The 18558-nt window shown below is 38.1% G+C and overlaps 1 protein-coding gene across 3 annotated transcripts; it reads left to right on the top strand.

The window, feature by feature from the left end:
* On the top strand, nt 1–17666 carry mtmr9 (myotubularin related protein 9). 3 transcript variants are annotated; one of them, XM_053614311.1, is made up of 11 exons: nt 1–81; nt 1339–1539; nt 3531–3639; nt 5230–5355; nt 5448–5621; nt 5710–5927; nt 7380–7541; nt 9795–9936; nt 11835–12055; nt 12869–13020; nt 15719–17666. In XM_053614311.1, the coding sequence occupies exons 2-11, from the start codon at nt 1358–1360 to the stop codon at nt 15880–15882; spliced, it is 1650 nt and encodes a 549-aa protein (XP_053470286.1). In that variant the 5' UTR covers nt 1–81; nt 1339–1357; the 3' UTR covers nt 15883–17666. The 3 variants fall into 3 exon arrangements, with proteins under 3 accessions (XP_053470286.1, XP_053470285.1, XP_053470287.1); XM_053614312.1 differs by having other exon boundaries at nt 66–81; nt 1284–1539; XM_053614310.1 differs by having other exon boundaries at nt 30–1539.
* Nucleotides 17667–18558: the final 892 nt, after the last annotated feature.

The following is an 18558-nucleotide window of genomic DNA, read 5'->3' as shown; positions in this document are numbered from 1 at the left end:
TCCACTCCATAAAATCCAAAAAAATAAAAAGAGCTAAGGGGGAAAAAAGCAAAACAGGAAAAGGCGTCAGGTGGATGAGGCGTAAGAAATGTCGCTGCTATGTTTTATTTCTCCATTGATATTAATAGAGTTGTGTTTGACAGTACTGTAGAATCTGCTTGTTGCTTTGCTGTTGTAGAAATCTGCACTCATGTCTCGGTGCTTTTTGTTTACTGCATTCACCAACCAAAATACTAAATCAGGCTAACACGCTAATCAGGATGCAGTGATATTATAGATTTTAAAACGCTGTATGAATAGTACCTTAAATGCGTCTTAGGGGTTTCCCCCTCTATCTCTCCGTCATAACGCTTGAGTTTTTATTTTCCTCTCTCTTAATCTGTAATTCACCGTTTTGTTTTGTTTTCGTCTAGCAGTGTGCTAGTGAATGTCACAGGCCGAATGTAGAGATTTATATGCACCCAAACATGAGGCAGGATGGACTGGGAACCTGACTGTGTCTGTGTTTGATCTTTAGTCTGTGGTTTTGGTCTTATGATAGCAAGCAGCGTTTATGACCAATAAAATGATTTATTTGCTGTTGAACTGTGAAATGTGATTGGTCAGGAGGTGTTCATTTTCTGTAACAGTAATAGTTGTAGACAATAGTACGGGATCAAACCTTAAGCTTCCAAACGATACGATTTAGATTCATAAGGAATCGATTCGATGTTTGACAATAGCAAATTATTTTGATTCATGAATCGTTCAATTCATATTGAAGTTTCGATTCAGTATTTGATGATGCTGTTGAGTTTGCTATGACACGAGATGATTTAGATTCATTAGGCAACGACTCCACTGAATCTACTACGATATATTATGATTTAGATTCATAAGGAAAAGATTAAATATTTGACAATACCACCGAATCTACTACAATACATTACGATGTAGATTCATAAGGAAACGATTCGTTATTTGACGATGCCACTGAATCTACTACCATACATTGCGATTTAAATTCATTGGGAAATGATTCGTTTCGTTATTTGACTATGCCACCGAATCTACTACCATACATTTATGTTGAGCCTTGTTAAGCTTTATTTTTCACCTTAAATGATATTGAATGTCCTGTACAATGCACTATACTGGGTTGGGGGAGATGTAAGCCATTATTGTGTACACAATTTAGCACACTTATATAGGGATTAGACAGTTGTGATTCTGCCTGTAATGTTGTGCTTATATCGTATCATTTGCTTATATTCGGCCTCTAGCGTTTACCTTCTGTTCTCCAGTGCCAGTGTTCCCTGCTCTTATCTGAGAACCAAGCCATTTTTGTCCCCTCACCAGACCCTTCCTACAGCACAGAATGGAGTTTGCGGAATTGATAAAGACCCCCCGGGTGGATGGCGTGGTCCTACACCGGCCCTTTCTGCCCACCGTGGAGGGAACTCTGTGTTTAACCGGCCACCACCTCATCCTGTCCTCACGCCAGGACAACACCGAGGAGCTCTGGCTGCTCCACGCGAACATCGACGCTATTGAGAAGAGGTAGGCTCACTGTACACCAGGTGGGAGTCCAGGGTCTCTAGTTTGCTGGTATCCTTGCGCTTGTATTTAAACACCTGATTCCTTTAACACAGAGGAGTGTCTCTTTGTCAGAAAGTATTTAGAACACAACCCAGACAGGGTTATTCCAATACAATTTTTATTTGTCTCACACAACCATATGCAGTACAACAAGTAGGGAAATGCTTTATGGGAATAAAGCAAAAACATTTCTGCACCATTTTGGTGAAAACGTATGATTTTTTTAAAGTAAAGGTGGCACAGTATGTTATAGGCCGAATCCAAATTGTCAGTCATCATATTTCTAGGGACATGCTATGGGTTTTCCCAAACCACTACACAAACATGTTAAACAAAGGTCCAAGAAGATGAGCCTTGCCAACAATGAATAAGAAACACTGTTTCACTAAGTAGAGCAAAAAACAAGCAAACAAACTCATGTATTATTTATTGCTTTTATGAGTGGTTTATTTAAGAACAAGAAATAGAGCATTTGTCAGTGTTGTTGTTATACCTGTGGCAGAGGATTTGAAAGTGACAGCTAAAAACAGAATTGCTGCACGCCAGACTGACATCAGTACCACAGGAGAAACGTCTGAGTGCCATTTAGGATTACTGTTAGATGGGGAGAAAAGGCAGTTGTTAATGGTGACACATCCCTGAAGGGAATAATAAACTGTTAATTTTCACTTAAAGCTACAGTACTGAACTTTTCAGTCTCTATCGCCATCTCTGTTTGAAATATAAAATTGCAAGTTACTTGTAGAGTTGTTATTGTTGTTGTTTTTAATGTGGGTTGTGCTTTGGTACTCCGCCTCTGCGTTGATAAGGCTGATGGCTTGAGGTGTTCCTATGGGTTGTATATGAGCTCCAATACTTAACAATGGAGATGGCGCAGATATGGTTTTCTTGGAGTAGAGGTGAGTTGCTCTCTCTCTCATAGCTTAAAAAAAACAAAACAAAAAAAAAAACACACACACCAGAAACGCGCTAGCTGAATCACGCGAACAAGTGTGCTTACGTTAGCTAGCTACCTATTGAGCCACTGAACTATCTGACCTGTATCTTCAGCAGAAGAAAAGCCATCTCTGCATCAGTCTTCAATCCCGTCAGATGTCGGTGTTTTCACACATCTCAAAAGTCATGCCGATATTACCGGTTCCCTTTTTGACTGCAGGCTCTCCTCAGTTCGAGGCTTCTTGGTTTTGACAACAGCTAATTCCCCAGATGTTAATCATGATGATTGTGCTTAGAACGATCCAGATTAAAAGCATCCATCTAGATGACAAGTTTAAATTCTAAGCAGCTGTTGTAAGAACAAGCTTCAAACACTCCACCATCCTCAACACCCACACATGTGATATAGTAGCCGGGTCTTCTTCATTCTGTTTACGGACGTGACGTAACCACGCAAAGACGAACAACATCAAGCTGACATTTCCAGCTCAAATAATAAATCATTATTATAAGCTTAATGTTGAGAATGGGGGTAAGGTAAGAAGACAGTTTTGAACACAAATTTTTTTATGTACTTACTTTTACATTTACATTTATTCATTTAGCAGACGCTTTTATCCAAAGCAACTTACAAATGAGGGAATACAAGCAAAGCGATATATCAATCGGAGAACAATACAAGTAGTGCTACCATACAAGATTTTTTTTAATTGAGCTCTAGAAGAGCAAAGTGTGCAGAGTAGTGGTGTAAATGCCAAAGTGCCAAAGTTTTACTTGCTCAGTAAGATTTTTGTTCATTTGTAACAAAAAAAAAGTTCTGTACTGCAACTTTAACATTTGGAGCATAATAAAATACAGACCTGACTGTATTACAAACATTGTACAGGGTTTTCCCCTAGGTTTTCAAAGGGCTTGGGTGCTGTTGTATAAAATGTTAAACCTAGAACTGGTAACGGATTCAGGACGAAAGTAGGGGCCTAATTTGATATCCTCTGTCTTGATTTCTCCTCTCGTAGGTTTGTCGGCTCTCTCGGCTCAATTATCGTGAAATGCAAGGACCTGCGGATTATTCAGTTGGACATACCTGGCATGGAGGAGTGTCTCAACATTGCTAGCTCCATTGAAGTGTGTTTCATTATTTATTTGGATACTGTGATCTCATTAGAATTTTTTTCATGTTCAGGCTTGTATGAATATGCAGCCTCAACTGAGATTGATTATTCTTAACTTTGCTTGGTTTAAGACCTTGCACTCATTTCACTGTACATATTAGAGGTTGACCGATTTTACCGATACCAATAACTAAGTACCTGCCGATAACCGATTAATCGACCGATAGTTTTTATAATTGATACCGAATGAAAACACAACCCTCAAAGTAAAACATTGCTGAACTTTATTACAAAAATAAACAATACTGACTGTACCATGAAAATGTACGGTACTTTTTTAAATGAAAAATATGTCAATATTAATATATATTTACTATTAATAAATATTAAAATAAATAAAAGCAATACACCCAAACTGAACCAAAAAGTAACACTCCACATAACAAATAAAAATAGAGACATCCGAAATGAATAATAAAAAAAAAACACTTCAAATAACACAACAAAATTGGTCAGCGATAGTTTTTATTTCGCCTCTAGACGCCGCTTTCGTACTGTATAACAGCAGCGGACTCTTCTCAGCCGCTCCTGCAATGGACGCAACCGGGAAAAACTCAGTGCGGATTTTTCCTGATAACCGATAGTTCAAAACCGATTAATCAGTCGACCTTTAGTACACATGCTTTTAAACGTGCTTAACACTTTATGCTTAACCTTCTGTATTTAGTTTGAGTGGTTCTAGAAACAGGGACACGATAGTACATGATAGTATTTTGTGATGCCTCAACTCTGTTAAATTCTCAAATGTGATTGATCAGAAGGTGTTAATGAATATTTTTTGATACATTTTTGTTAGATATTTGAAGAGGTTAATGTTCTATAGTAACAGCTAATAGGCATGGCAGATTATATGGCTGACACTCAACATATTTTCATTCTCATAAGCAATAAAGACATATAATCATTGAAATGGTAACGTTTTCCATAAGGAGACATTTATGTAACGTTTATTAAAGTCTTGTGTGTCAGTACCTTACAGCAGTCAGTAGGTTTTCTTCTTCAGGATGTAAAAGGAGCATAAAACACTCTTTGGACATTACTGTTATAGGAGAAGAATGGACTTTAGGTTGTTACTCACACAATTTGATTAGTTTCCTATAACAGCACACCTGTTGTGATTTATTCCTTACATAGTTCTCTTTGCAGATTGTAAAGGTTTATGATTCAATATTAAAATATTGGCAGTTCACAATCAGTGTGCTTTTATTTTAATCAAGCCACAATTTCCCCTTATTAAAGATGTTGAAATTATGTGGATGTCCAAGCTTTCACATTCTCAGTCATATAGTATATAGTCATATAGTCATATAGTCTATATATATATATATATATATATATATATATATATATATATATATATATATATATATATATATATATAATATATTAGTTTATTGCAATAAAAATGCCAGGTTATACCAGGAGCTTCAAAAGCAACCAAACATGGCTCATTTTAATGGGTCGAAATGCCTGGTCTGTCACTGGTAAAGACATCCTTGGCATGAAAATTTGAATCTCGGACTTAACGCTCCCCTTTTTTTAGGCGTTATCCACACTCGACTCAGTCTCCTTGATGTATCCTTTCTTCTACCGGCCCATGTTTGAGGTCATTGATGATGGGTGGCACTTGTTCTCACCAGATGAGGCCTTCAGAGATCTGGAATCGATGGTATGTGCTCACTTTTGTGCACAGTGACTATGCTATATTCAGAAGGTTGTAGACTGCTGGCTGAGTGTGTTTTGTTTATGGTTCTTTGACAGACAGATGAGTGGCGACTTAGTGAAGTGAATAAAACCTTCATTGTTTGCCCCTCCTACCCTTCGTTGGTGGCTGTACCCAGGGAAATAGACGACGACACTCTGTGCAAAGCTGCTGCGTTTCGACACGGCGGACGCTTCCCGGTGCTCAGCTACTACCACAAGAAGAACGGCATGGTCAGCTGTTCACTTTGGGGAGTCTTGTACTGTATAATAGGTGTATTTTGATCATGATTAGGCATGTACTTAGTGTCTGTGTCCCCAGGTGATGATGCGAGCAGGGCAGCCTCTGACTGGAACAAATGGACGCCGCTGTAAGGAAGATGAGAAGTTGATCAATGCTACACTCCGTGCAGGGAAACGTGGGTACATCATCGACACACGCACTGTTGCAGTAGCGCAGCAGGCTAAGGCCCGCGGAGGTGGGTTTGAACAGGAGGTGAACTACCCGCAGTGGAGGAGAATCAACAAAGCTATTGAGAGGTGAGTGAATACTAGAATCCTATATCATATGAAGACCACAATGAAAAAACGATCAGAGTCACAAAACTGTATTTTTGGAGTTGTGCATCCACGGCTGTTGATTGAGCATTGAAGAATGATCTCATAAATGTACTTGGATGATAGAAAGATCAGGGTCACAGAATTTCCCATTTAAAATAGAGCCATGCTTTGGAAAAATGTTCACAGTCCAATCACATAACTGAAATCAGCCAATAGGCTTTGAGTAATTGCGGACGCCCAACTGAGTGAATTTCATTAACTTACTGTCAAATTTATTCAACATTTCTCATTAGTAATTGCTCTAATATTAATCTAATAATAATAATAATTAATATTAATAATAATAATCAAGTTGAGATTGATGTATAATGTATATTCTGTGATTCTGTGTATTAAGTGATGTTGATGATGCTCAGTTGAATAAATTAGCATAAGTTCATCACTGTATTACTGTGAATATCCACGAAAGAAAGATCAGACTCCGCGCAAGCATTTTTTCATGCTTCAATTAACACAATGTAAACAATAATGGCTAATAACTTTTGGTGTCTTCATAAAGACTATGAATGGGTCTAGTGAACATATCATCAAGATTTTCTCTGTTCTAAACTATTATGACATAAGAAGGTTCTGAACTTTTAAATTCAAATTCTGGAATTCAAGCACAATGTGACTCTGATCGTTTTATCATTGGTGCCTTCATATGTTACAAAATTTTGACTCAATTTTAGCAGAAAAACTGAATTATGTAAACAGCAGTGAAACAATGCAGATAATAAATGTCCATAAAACATTTATAGAGAACAAGCTACTATACAAACCAATCCTGTGGCTGAGTGAAAATAGCTCACGTTTTTCATATTCTATTCAAAAAGTCTGCTTTTAATTTAAGTTAATTTCCTAGTTAGCTCTTTGGAGCATTCAAGAAGGATTAAAGGCAAGAGGCAAAACATCCCTGTCCATCTGGTTTTCATATCAAACAGACCAACAGTGCTAAACAGATTGGCAAGCCCTGTTTATCTTTAAAAACGTTCTGCCATCATCGTGATTGTTGTCATGATCTGTGTCTCAAATCGTAAACCCTCACTATACATTCAAAAGTATTTACTAATCTACAAAATCCAGAAGACTTGTACTCAAAACAGACCATTTGGTAGGTTTTTAAACTTCAAACACTAACTGCAATAGGAAAAATGGTTGGTGTGAGTACTTAATACTTATGTCTAGAATAGTACATACAAGTACACGAGTATTTGAGACAATGTTAATTTGTTTACTCGGTTGCGGACACATTGCTTTACATTACAGCATCTCGTTTATACCAGAGTACCACGAGGGAATGGAAAATGTTGGGAAACTTCCTTGTTTCTTTATTAGGTCTGTGCTGTATGCCATAGCCGTTGTTTTAACGAGTGAAATTATCTGTCCCAGATCCAACATTCTACAAGAGAGCCTGATCAAGCTGGTGGAGGCGTGTAATGACCACTCGAACAGCATGGACCGCTGGCTTAGCAAACTGGAGGCCTCTAACTGGCAGAGCCATGTAAAAGAGATCCTCACTACTGCCTGCCTGGCTGCTCAGTGCATTGACAGGTCAGTGTTTGACCTGTGTTCTTCTCTCAGTGTTTAATTCCCTGTGCTCTGTCTCACCTCTTCTTTCTCTGTCTTGGACAGATGTGCTCACAAACCCTCTTAATCATTACAGAAGATAGCTGCGTGTAAATAGTTTACGGCTGTGTTAATTACTGTTTTCTCACTGGCTGTTGCATTCTGAGCTAATTAAAGAGCGTTTGCCTTGCTTCGTGTTACACTTGTTGCGAAGCCCATTTGAGTAATAACGGTTAGCTAGTTTGTAGCCTGCAATCATCATTAAGTTCATAAAACACTTGTACAGCTGTGTCTCATGCTGCTGTTTGTGTACAGCTCATTAATGTACTTTGTGCTGCTGTGTCTTTAAATATAGAGTCATTTCTGGGCTTGGTTATGAGCTGATTTCTCTAGATTCTACATTTTTCTATTCTTCCATGACATTTATGTGAGGAAATACGAACATCATTTGTGGCGTCAAAGAGAATAATATAGGCATAAAGCAATAATGTACTAAAAATCCGTCCTGTCTGTGATTTAGTAAAGAGTAATTCATTCTGATTGGCTGGCAGTGGCAGGTGTGCAGTAACTCCTTATATGGTAATGCATGCGAAGTAAATCTTATTAAAATGTAAGCACAGTTGAATTTCAACACTCCACATGCTATATACTTTATAAGCATCTTGGAATGTAACCTTCTACCACATGGTATTGTCATTTAGAAGTGGGTTTGAGGTCCCATCACACTCCTAAGTGACCTAGATTTGAACATTTTAATTTGTATGGAAAGCACATTCGCATCCCCAAAAATCCCTGTAGACTAGAATATTAAATGAATAATATAATGAATTGGCTGGGTTTTTTTTTTTTTTAAGTCATTGTTATAAATAAGTAAAAAGTACACATTTTTAAATGGTTTCAAGTGACCACAGTATTCATGAGAACGCAGCAGATAAATCAATATATATTTTTAAAAATCTTGACAGAAAATAAATAAAAACATATGTGTGGCTGCCTGGAAACACTCCTGGGGAAATTTACCTGGTATATTTCGCTCTTTATACCATGGTCTGTCTGAATACTCGATTCTGATTGGCTGGAAGGTGTGCGTTCAAACCGTATAATGCACATGTATTCGAGTCAGTTTATTCACCGTTCAAAAATTCATGTGCTTCCTATAAACAACTGTAACCATAGTAACATACATTTACAGTAGCATACAGTAGTTAAACTCACAGCTTCATTATTGGTAGAAACGCAGCACAGATGCAGGTAATTCACACACGCACAATCTCTCTCACAATCTTAATAACTATCATAATTCATTTGAATAAATGTAATCTTATTGCACTACTTTATCTCTGTGTATGATTTAGAGCAGGCGGAAGTCTAGATCTAACGACCCGTATATAAAATCACTAACGAACATTAACCGTTATTTTATCCTTTCAGTCAAATTTTGCAACGCAAACATCACTGACTGCTTTAACGTGTCAATGCTGGCAAGTGGCCATGGTAAAAGCGGGATAATCCACTTCTAGGTGTGTGTTACACCATTTTAATGCGTGGAAGCGAAGAGCCTTATGTAAATGACTTTAGTTACCCCAAATAACTCTGATTACCCCAAGAGCGAAAAGTGAGATTACAACCCGAATCGATGAGGATTGTGTCTGTTTCAAGACGTCTTGTATCTATCCAACAACTGGTTAAAAGCCTAACATTCACTGTGTGAAGAAATCTCACGTAGCTAGCAAGGTTTTAACTGTGGTCGTTGCAGGAAGATAGCCTAGGCAAGGTTACAAAGTAAATTTTTATAAATAATAAAGTAGTAATCAAATTTCCATGTTGTTTCAGTGACATCTGTGGGGGGTTTTAAAGTTGGAAAGTAAAAGTATGTTATAGGTAGGAAAAAGCCTATTTTAGCCCAATCCTGAGTTTTATTCATAATATTTTAGCTGTGTGCCAAAATCCAGCCGCAGGAACATACGATGGGTTTTCCCAGACTACCACATCTATTACTAATAAATGTAAAATCCTGTTTGCCAGATTAGCTAGGCTCACTGCATTTACAAAGGAACTGTTTTTTTTTTTTTTCTATTGCAAACCCATTATGTATATTTTAGCATTCATAAATTAACTATTTCCTCCCTGAGGTATGTACCCTTACAGTGACAAAAAAAAGCACAATCAAAAAATTACAAGCGAGTTTATTGACTTGTGTTTGTCCCAATGTTTGCCAATCTGGCTTTGTGTCTTCAGAGAGGGTGCATCAGTGCTGGTCCACGGGACAGAGGGCACTGACTCCACACTGCAGGTCACTTCTTTAGCCCAGATCATTTTGGATCCAGGCTGCAGGACAGTCCGTGGCTTCCAGGCCCTTGTGGAGCGTGAGTGGCTGCAGGTGAGACACACTGCTGGGGACACTTAGGCTGCATTTACACTGCAGGTCTTGATGCCTAATTCCGATTTGCTGACTATATCCTGATTTTTTTAATTATTATTATTATTGTTTATTTATTTTTGGCGATCCACGTACATCATCTTGTAAAAGTGACCCATATCCAATATCTGCATTTACACTGTACACTTCGTGAAACAACCCGAGGTAGACGTCACCGGAAAAGCTTAGGCCAAAAGGGAAGTAAAAACGGCGCAAATTGCAGTGGACGCAGGCGAAAATATAATACAAGCTTTTGCTTTCTGCACCATGTTTAAAAGTAAGCAAAAAAAAAACAACAACAAAAAAAAGAAGAGAGCCCTTGTTGCAGCCTGGGCGAATGTAGCAGTGATTGGTGTAGCTACGTGTAGAAACGTGTAGCAACGGTTGGTGTCCATCTGAGTTGACGTCATTCGCTACCGTCGCTTTTTCAATGAGGTACGACTCGCATTGACACGGGAATATCAATCTGTCCACTTACATGGCAGACGCAAATGCACGTATCCGATTCATATCAGATTTATTTCCACATATGAATGAGGCCTGAAACGTATCTGAGAAAATCAGAATCCATGTGCTTTTTTCCTGCTTACATATTCATCGGTCATATCCAATCTGTGCCACATAGGAGGAAAAAATCAGAATTGGGTCACTTGAACCATGTAGTGTAAATGCAGCCTTAGTTATGGATTTACAGTTACCTAGGTAAGCCAGGGAATTTAAAATATTGAAAAAAAAAAAAAAAGAGTTTTCAAATCTTCAGCAGTTTTTGGCCTGTGCCCACTGTAGCCTCAGCTTCTTGTTCTTGGCTGTCAGGAGTGGAACCTGTTATGGTCTTCTGCTGTTGCAGTCTATCGGCCTCAAGGTTTGACATGTTGTACATTTCGAGATGCTTTTCAGCTGTTCATGGTTGTATAGAGCAGTGGTTTTCAAAGTGGGGCCAGGGGGTGCCCGGGGGGCCTCAACAATTTGGTCAGAGCCACCAAGCCCATCCCTTCCACTAGTATGTTTTCTCTTTCTCACTCTCAGACAACCACACATACACACAATCAATTCCTAGTGTAATATAATGTAAAAATTTAAGATGTAATTATTAATAAAAAAAGGGGGGATATATTCAGAAGTCTGTATTTTTAATGTGTTTTATAGACATCTTGCAAAAGGGGGGCCTCGGTCAAATTTTAATGCCATTTGGGGGGCTTTGCCCTGGAAAAGTTTGGGAACCCCTGGTATAGAGTGCTTATTTTAGTTACTGGAGCCTAAACCCCACTTATCAAAATGGTATTTCCGCCCACAGAGCTGCCACTCCCTGGCTGTTTTTGTTTGCCGCACCGTTCTGTGTAAACTCTAGAGGTGTGTGTGTGTGTATTCCCGGAAATCAGCAGTTTCTGAAATACTTAAACCAGAACAAAGTCACTGGGATCACATTGTTCCCATTCTGATGTTTGATGTAAACATTAACTGAATCCTACCTCTTGACAACTCTGCATGATTTTATGCATTGCACTACTGCCACATAATTGATGGATTGGTAATTGCATGAATGAGCAGTTGTTCCTATTAATGTGCCTAATTAGTGTGGATTAACCAATCATTTTTAACATTTAAAAGTGTTTATACGCCTATAATAATCATAAAATTGAACCTTAAATCTTGTGATTCACAGTATTGCCATGCAGTCTAACGCAAGCTCCAACCCCCAACCAGTGAGGAAACTCATCAAGTAGTAGTTTCAACAAATAGGGAGTGAAACGGATGAAGCATTTCAAATTCACCTTCAGGATATGGTTCCAGAAATTACAAGCTGTTTTTTCATCATTGTCTGACTTTTTATTTATTTATTTTTTCTCCTTTGTGTGCAGGCGGGTCACCCGTTTCAGCAGCGCTGTGCCCAGTCTGCATACTCCAACGGGAAGCCGAGGAGTGAAGCGCCTGTGTTCTTGCTCTTCCTGGACTGCGTGTGGCAGATCCTGCGTCAGTTTCCTTGCTCCTTCCAATTTAACGAACACTTTCTGGTCACACTGTTCGAACACGCTTATGCCTCCCAGTTTGGCACTTTTCTGGGAAACAGCGCTGCCGAGAGGTCGGTATCTCAGTTACACTCATCTGCTTTAACTTTTGCTGATGAAGCTGAGCTGTTTCTTGTGAAATCTATAGTATTGCAGAAATATAGCATTAATTCTGTCTTTTGTTTTCTCTTTATTGCTATACTTCACGATCCCACAGTAGCACAGTACACTTTATCCATACATGTGTGTATATATACAGACAAACTATTCAGTGAGGTCAAAACTAAATTCTCACTATTCTAAAGTATGCGTTTAGTTAATGTGTGGTGTAATAAAAATGGCTCTCAATAAATGCATATTTTTTGTCATACGTTTATTTATTATAATTATGTTTTATCAGTTTTTGAAGGAAATCAAACAAAATAAGCAGATTCTGTTTTTGAGTATCACATGTAGCTAGTTGACCATTTCCGACAGACACTTTGCTCTTTTTTTCTGTAGATGAAAGTGAAATTACATTCTACTAGGCTTACAGTGTACTATCATTATCGCTTATGTAGTGAGCATATATATAGTACATATGGGATGGATGTATGGATATAGTATAATCTCTGCATTCACTACATATTGTAAAATCACTGCTAATGTTCACTCTGTGCATTAATGATATATACCACATATTATACCAGAAAGATATATTACTGTTAGTGATCAACCATAGCCCTTAGGGGGTTACGTAGTGTAGACGATAAACATTAAATAGAAGGGTACTTGATGTATGAGGATGTTCAGTGAGTGCTGACTTGGTAATGAATTTGTTATTGCAATCTTTGCAGTCTCTGTAGAAACTGCAGTCATTGAACCTTTTGTATGTGTAATAACGGCAGGGTGACGTTGGAGCTCTGTCAAAAGACGGTGTCCCTGTGGTCATGGATGAATAGGCCTCAGGAGCTGGAGCGCTTCCTTAACCCTCTCTATGAGGCCAACAGTCTTGTGATCTGGCCATCTGTAGCTCCACAGAGTCTGCTGCTTTGGGAGGGTGAGAACACACGTTTAATCTCACTGTAAACTTTTTCACCTGTTACATCTTAGTACTTCCAGTTTCCTTATGGTTTTCTGTTATGTCTGTTTTCTTCTCTCTCATCTTATTTCTGTTTGGTTTCCTTTCTTGCTCCTTCTACACACACACCTGGATGTATTAGACTTCTCTATAGCACTGATAGCTTTAACTTTACCATTAATAACATTTCCTTTCTTCTCACCCATACTTCCTCCTTGCTAAAGCTAGTGGTTTGCCATCTATATTCTTAAGACATCACAGGAGTACAGTACCTGCTTTTAATACCTAAAGCTTAATAACAGTATCGTATGTACACTCACGGAACATTTTATTAGGAACACCGGAGATACGGGCCACCAGCTACGGGTAATGTTCACGTCAACCATCAGAATGGGGGGGGGGACCTGATCTCAGTGATTTTGACTGTGGCATGATTGTTGGTGCCAGACAGGCTTGTCTGAGTATTTCTGCTACTGCTGGTCTCCTGGGATTTTCACACACAACAGTCTCTAGAGATTACTCAGAATGGTGCTGTTTTGAGAGCAAAAGGAGGCCCTACCCAGTATTAGTGTCATGTTACTAATAAAATGTCAGTGAGTGTATATGATGTACAGTGTTCTCTGGTATAACCATTAGAGGGCAGCAGTGTATTTATGCTGTGTGACTGATTTCTTTTGTGCAGTTTAATATGGGAAAGATTCTGTTCCAGGGGAAGAAGTAACCGCACCAGTGAAAAAACATGAAACACAATACGCAAACTATTAATTTTCATTAGCGTCGTGCAGAAAACATAGCACACTAATAAGGAAAGTCTTCACTGCGTCACTTTTACATTACTCAATAATGAAGAGCAAATCAGCAGGGGATTGCTTTCTAAGAATTAAATGCTAAAGTTGTGTCAAGGGAATATGATCCACTCACGCTGCTGCGTATATAGAAAACTCAAGTACACTTGTGAAAACAGTGCGTAAAACAGTAAACCTAGTATTAAAGCTGTGTTGCGTTTTATTAGTTACACGTGGAAACCATTTCATGCTGAAAAGCAAAACGTGACAGTATTTCACGTTTGTTTTTTTTGTTTTTGTTTTTTTTGTTGTTTTTTTTTAACATAAAGTAAAAAAACATTTTACATTTTTTGTTTGATGTCACCAAATCTGCTACACAGTTTAAATGCTGTAGCTGAGCTTCAGTTCTCTACATTGACTTAACGCTTTCATATGTTCGGCATGTAAATTAGTAGCTGCAAACCTTAAAGGTGCAATAGTCCTTTTTTTTAAATTTTTTTTTTTTTTATTTCTTCCAGGTAAAATAACTTTTAAAATATGATGAAGGTTGAACCGGTGGTTTCAGAACACGTGTATTAAGTGGCATTTGGAAAATTGAATGCTTGTAAGTGTTTGGATAAGCCTTCTATTAGTCAGCCACTGTGACTTCATGAATATGGGTGGGAATGGCCTGGTGAGCTTACGGAGTAAAAAATAAATAAATTCTAATGTCGATTCCACCTACTTAAGTATATCTTGAAGGAAAAAAAATGACTGACAAGAGCCAGCTCAATTGTTCAATATTACCTGGAATAATTCCAGTTAATGTTTCAAGATTTCTTTGTATTTTAGCTTGGCAGGTTTCTGAGAATATAAACCAGCAAGGTGGCGTAATATAATCATTATTGGACATTTTCTTCTTATGAATATAATGGCACCAGTTCAAAGCAGGGTTACATTAGGTTGTTCATATGGCAACAAGATTGGGGCTGCAGTAGTGCTGGCTAGAACTGGTTCTTAAAATAATGGTACCACATGCTTTAAAGCCCACAGTATACGGTATAATGGGGCATACTCTAGTTCTAAAAAGGAGAGGTTTTTAAAAACCCGTTAATATTATGATAAATGTATTTGTATGATTAACATAATAAAAGTTGCAGACTAAGTGCACACACAAATTTTATAAGGTCCAAAGAAACAACAGTGGCATTCCTTTCGATACACACTCTTCTTAAAAATCATCTGCAACGTATACAAAGTGAAATTTTGAATTGAAAATGAAACGTGAAAATTGTGGACTAACTGATCCATTCATTCGCGCAAGAAATGAGATTAATTAAGGCTTTGATTCATGCTGAAATGTGATCATGTATGTTAAAACTGGGCTTTCGTGTCCTGTTCCTTTCTCTGACAAATATCTTTTGTGGTCACTGAATTCAAGGGTTCCTGAACATACTCAGCACATGAGGAGGCTCTCTAAACACCTCTCTAAATAGCAGTCCGAGACACAGGGCAGTTTGTATCCAATACAACCATTGAATATGTGTTTGAAATATTTTAAAGTGTATGAGCACCAGTACTTTGTGCTGTGACTCAGTGTCCTCACGGATTTGCTGGAAACGTGTAGTATTTCTAAGAAACGCATGACTAATTTTGCAATATATGCAATATGACTCATGGCTATCTGTACATGGTGTAAGAAGGGTGTCAAAACTGTACTAGCATCACAAGACTGCTGACGTGCAAGCGTCTCGGACATTTTGATATATGATCCCACCAGCATGGCATGTAGCCGCTCTTTCCATGCACTTAGCTTGCTTTAGCATCATATAATCCCATCACCTTTAAAATTTATTTAAAGTACTCTTAATATCAGATATGCTGATCTGTTTATTTTGTTTACTCTATTAAAGGTGTGTTCCTTCGCTTTAATCGCTCAACCAAGTGTCTGGACGAGGCATATGAGGAGATGGTCCATATTATTGAATACAATAAGGAGCTACAGAATAAAGTGAACAGCCTCAGGAGACAGCTAGCTCAACTAGAGACAGAGGACGGCCCTCTTCAGAGTCCATAGAAATGCATCTTGACCTGACTGAGAAATCTGAACAGAGCCTTTCAGAGCCTATTGAGCACTACTGAAATTTATTCTGACCCATGCATGTATGTACACACGTGCACACATTCACACACATCACGTCTGCTCAGTCAGTCATATTGTGTTAAAGTACTTCATCTATGTGTAGTCATATATATAGATTGATTGATTGATTATAGCAACTTTCATACACTAAGTGAAACTTATCGAGACAAGAGGCCAGTTACTAGACATGTTGGTGGTTGGGTGTGAGCCCCTATACCAAATTGTGCTATTATTTTTACATTTTTTTTTTTGTTGTTTTTTTTTCCGATTAATGATGGTCAGTGCTTGATGTGATGGTCGATGTTTGCCCAAAAACAATGTGCTCTGAAATCTTTTGTTGTAGAACAGTAGTGTATAATTTGCCAGTATAAAGAAAATGATTTTATAAGGGAAGTGATATTTCGGATCTGTACAGTAAAAAGCCTGTGTCTTTTGCACACTTTGATTCAAAGCTTAATCGTGGTGTAACGGTAACCAGGATTTAAGCAGAGCACCACTGAAAACAAAATGTGTCGTATCCATTCAGCGTTCCTGTGTGTTTGGTTGCAGTTAATGTTCAATGCTTCATTGTTATTCTACTTAGAAATCCTCCTTAAAATAAATGAAATATCGAAGAAAAATAAACATAAAGACATACCCTGCTGTTGCAATGGTTCACACTAAAAATCATACTCAAGTGCTAGTACCTTGTGTCTGCTGTAATATTGCACATTAGACACATATTTAATGTAGTGGTGGTCAATAATCCCTCTCTTGCATTCGATTACAGATAATGGGTTAAAACCATACACACTACAAAATACTATGCTATTTTAGACATTTCCGTCATCACCACCTATGTGGTGGAGACATCATTTTTACAGTAAGGCCATTTTGCTTAGCATTTGGTCCCAGCATCGTGTGCCAATCTGATCCGATCCACAGCCACATGAGTGTAATCTGGGTTGAAAAGTTTCACCGTCTTGTCTGGCTTCAGGGCAGAATGTGGAATGAAAACTACACTGTAATGCTATTGTGAAGGCTGAGCGCAGACTCATTCCAGACATTCATCTGGCCTAAAAAAAAAACAAAAAAAACCCAGCATCTCTTGATATATACCACTTAGTCCTCTGCCTTCCTTATTATATCCTCCGGTGTGGATTCACGTGTGTTTAAATTTACTCAGACTGCTGAGGTCATAGGGTGCAGAACACTGTCGGGACGATATACATTTCATTACATGTTTATTTGTCTGTAGTTTAGTAACTCCTCTGGTGTTCTGTAGTCAGATTATCATCATACGTCTTATGGGATTCATCATGAACACAAGGCCTTTTTGTAAATCATTGTAGTTTTAGGTGGTAATGTTGTCAGTGGCAACAGCTTGTGGAGACAGGTTTTTGGACTGGCATGTTAACCAAATAATTTGTATTGTACTGTACCTGTTCACTGTTTACCCAAAACATGCTTTTTTTTTTTGGTCAGATGTAACTATTTTATTTTATTTTATTTTATTTTATTTTATTTTATTTTATTTTATTTTTTATGAATGTTTCTTCAGTGCAATGCTTTACTGAGACAGTGATTTCACTGGTTGTATTTCAGCGATTGATGCATGTCACATGTTGATGTACATTAACTGTAGATTTATGTTCTATTCTTTTGGCATTCAAATGTTCTGTAGGTGGTTTCATACAAAATACAATTAAACAAACCCTTAATAAAGTTAGAAAACGGTATTACATGTGCAGTGTCTTTGATGTAAAAATGCTGCGAGCATTCTCGAGATATTTCCCAAGGACCTTATGTAAAACGGGGAAACAATTTTAATTAACACCGTACATGTTGTAAGATCTACATATACAGATAGAAGGCAAAGGGAGAAAAACAAAGTTATTCTGTTTGATCACATTTACCTGTATGATGAGACATTTCTATGCTTATGCCCATCCACTGATGAATATGAAAGACATATGTTATAGCCTTCACAATAGCCAGATCTTAATGCAACTGTACACATATAGGAGATTTTAAACTGTGTTAGACATTACTTTCCAACACCATCATCAAAATACCAACTGAGGAAATATCTCTTAGAAGAACAATGCTCATCCCTCCAGTACAGTTTCAGAGACTTGTTCAACACTCACTGAAGCTGTTCTGGACGTGGCCGAACACTTTTTAATAAGGTTCTTTGTTGTTTTTCCCCCCTCATCAACAACAAGTGCACAAAAGGACCATGTAACATTAACAAGAACAGGATGTCTCTGAAAGTCTGAAAAAACAAGATGAAAGTTTATCCGGGAGGCTGCACAAGAGATTTACACTAACATTAAAGGAGCTGCAGGAATTTCTGGCAAGTACTGGTCACTCCCTGCATGTGATGGCCATCCCTTCTATTCTTCACATGTCTGGACTATGGGGTAGGGTAGCTAGACGGAAGGCTTTTCTCATGAAGTCAGCCTATATTACCCCAAACTATGTGGCAAACTGGGTCATCATCTGATGAGACCAAGGTAGAACTTTTTGGGTATAATTCTGAAAGATCTGTTGCAAAAACAAGACAGCTTATCATCCATACCCACAGTGAAGCATGGTGGTGGCAGCATCATTCTGTGGGGCTGCTTATTT

The sequence above is a fragment of the Ictalurus furcatus genome, chromosome 25 (assembly GCF_023375685.1).
Source record: "Ictalurus furcatus strain D&B chromosome 25, Billie_1.0, whole genome shotgun sequence".
Taxonomy (NCBI): Eukaryota; Metazoa; Chordata; class Actinopteri; order Siluriformes; family Ictaluridae; genus Ictalurus; species Ictalurus furcatus.
Note: the sequence above shows the minus strand (reverse complement) of the source record. Positions and strands in the feature narration are given on the sequence as shown.

What these genes read in the sequence shown, in the direction of transcription:
- mtmr9 (XM_053614311.1), top strand. Translation starts at nt 1,358, where the DNA reads ATGGAGTTTGCGGAATTGATAAAGACCCCCCGGGTGGATGGCGTGGTC. An exon ending in TCAGAGATCTGGAATCGATG is followed by an intron (nt 5,356 to 5,447) that starts GTATGTGCTCAC and finishes GTTCTTTGACAG; the next exon opens with ACAGATGAGTGGCGACTTAG. An exon ending in ACCACAAGAAGAACGGCATG is followed by an intron (nt 5,622 to 5,709) that starts GTCAGCTGTTCA and finishes CTGTGTCCCCAG; the next exon opens with GTGATGATGCGAGCAGGGCA.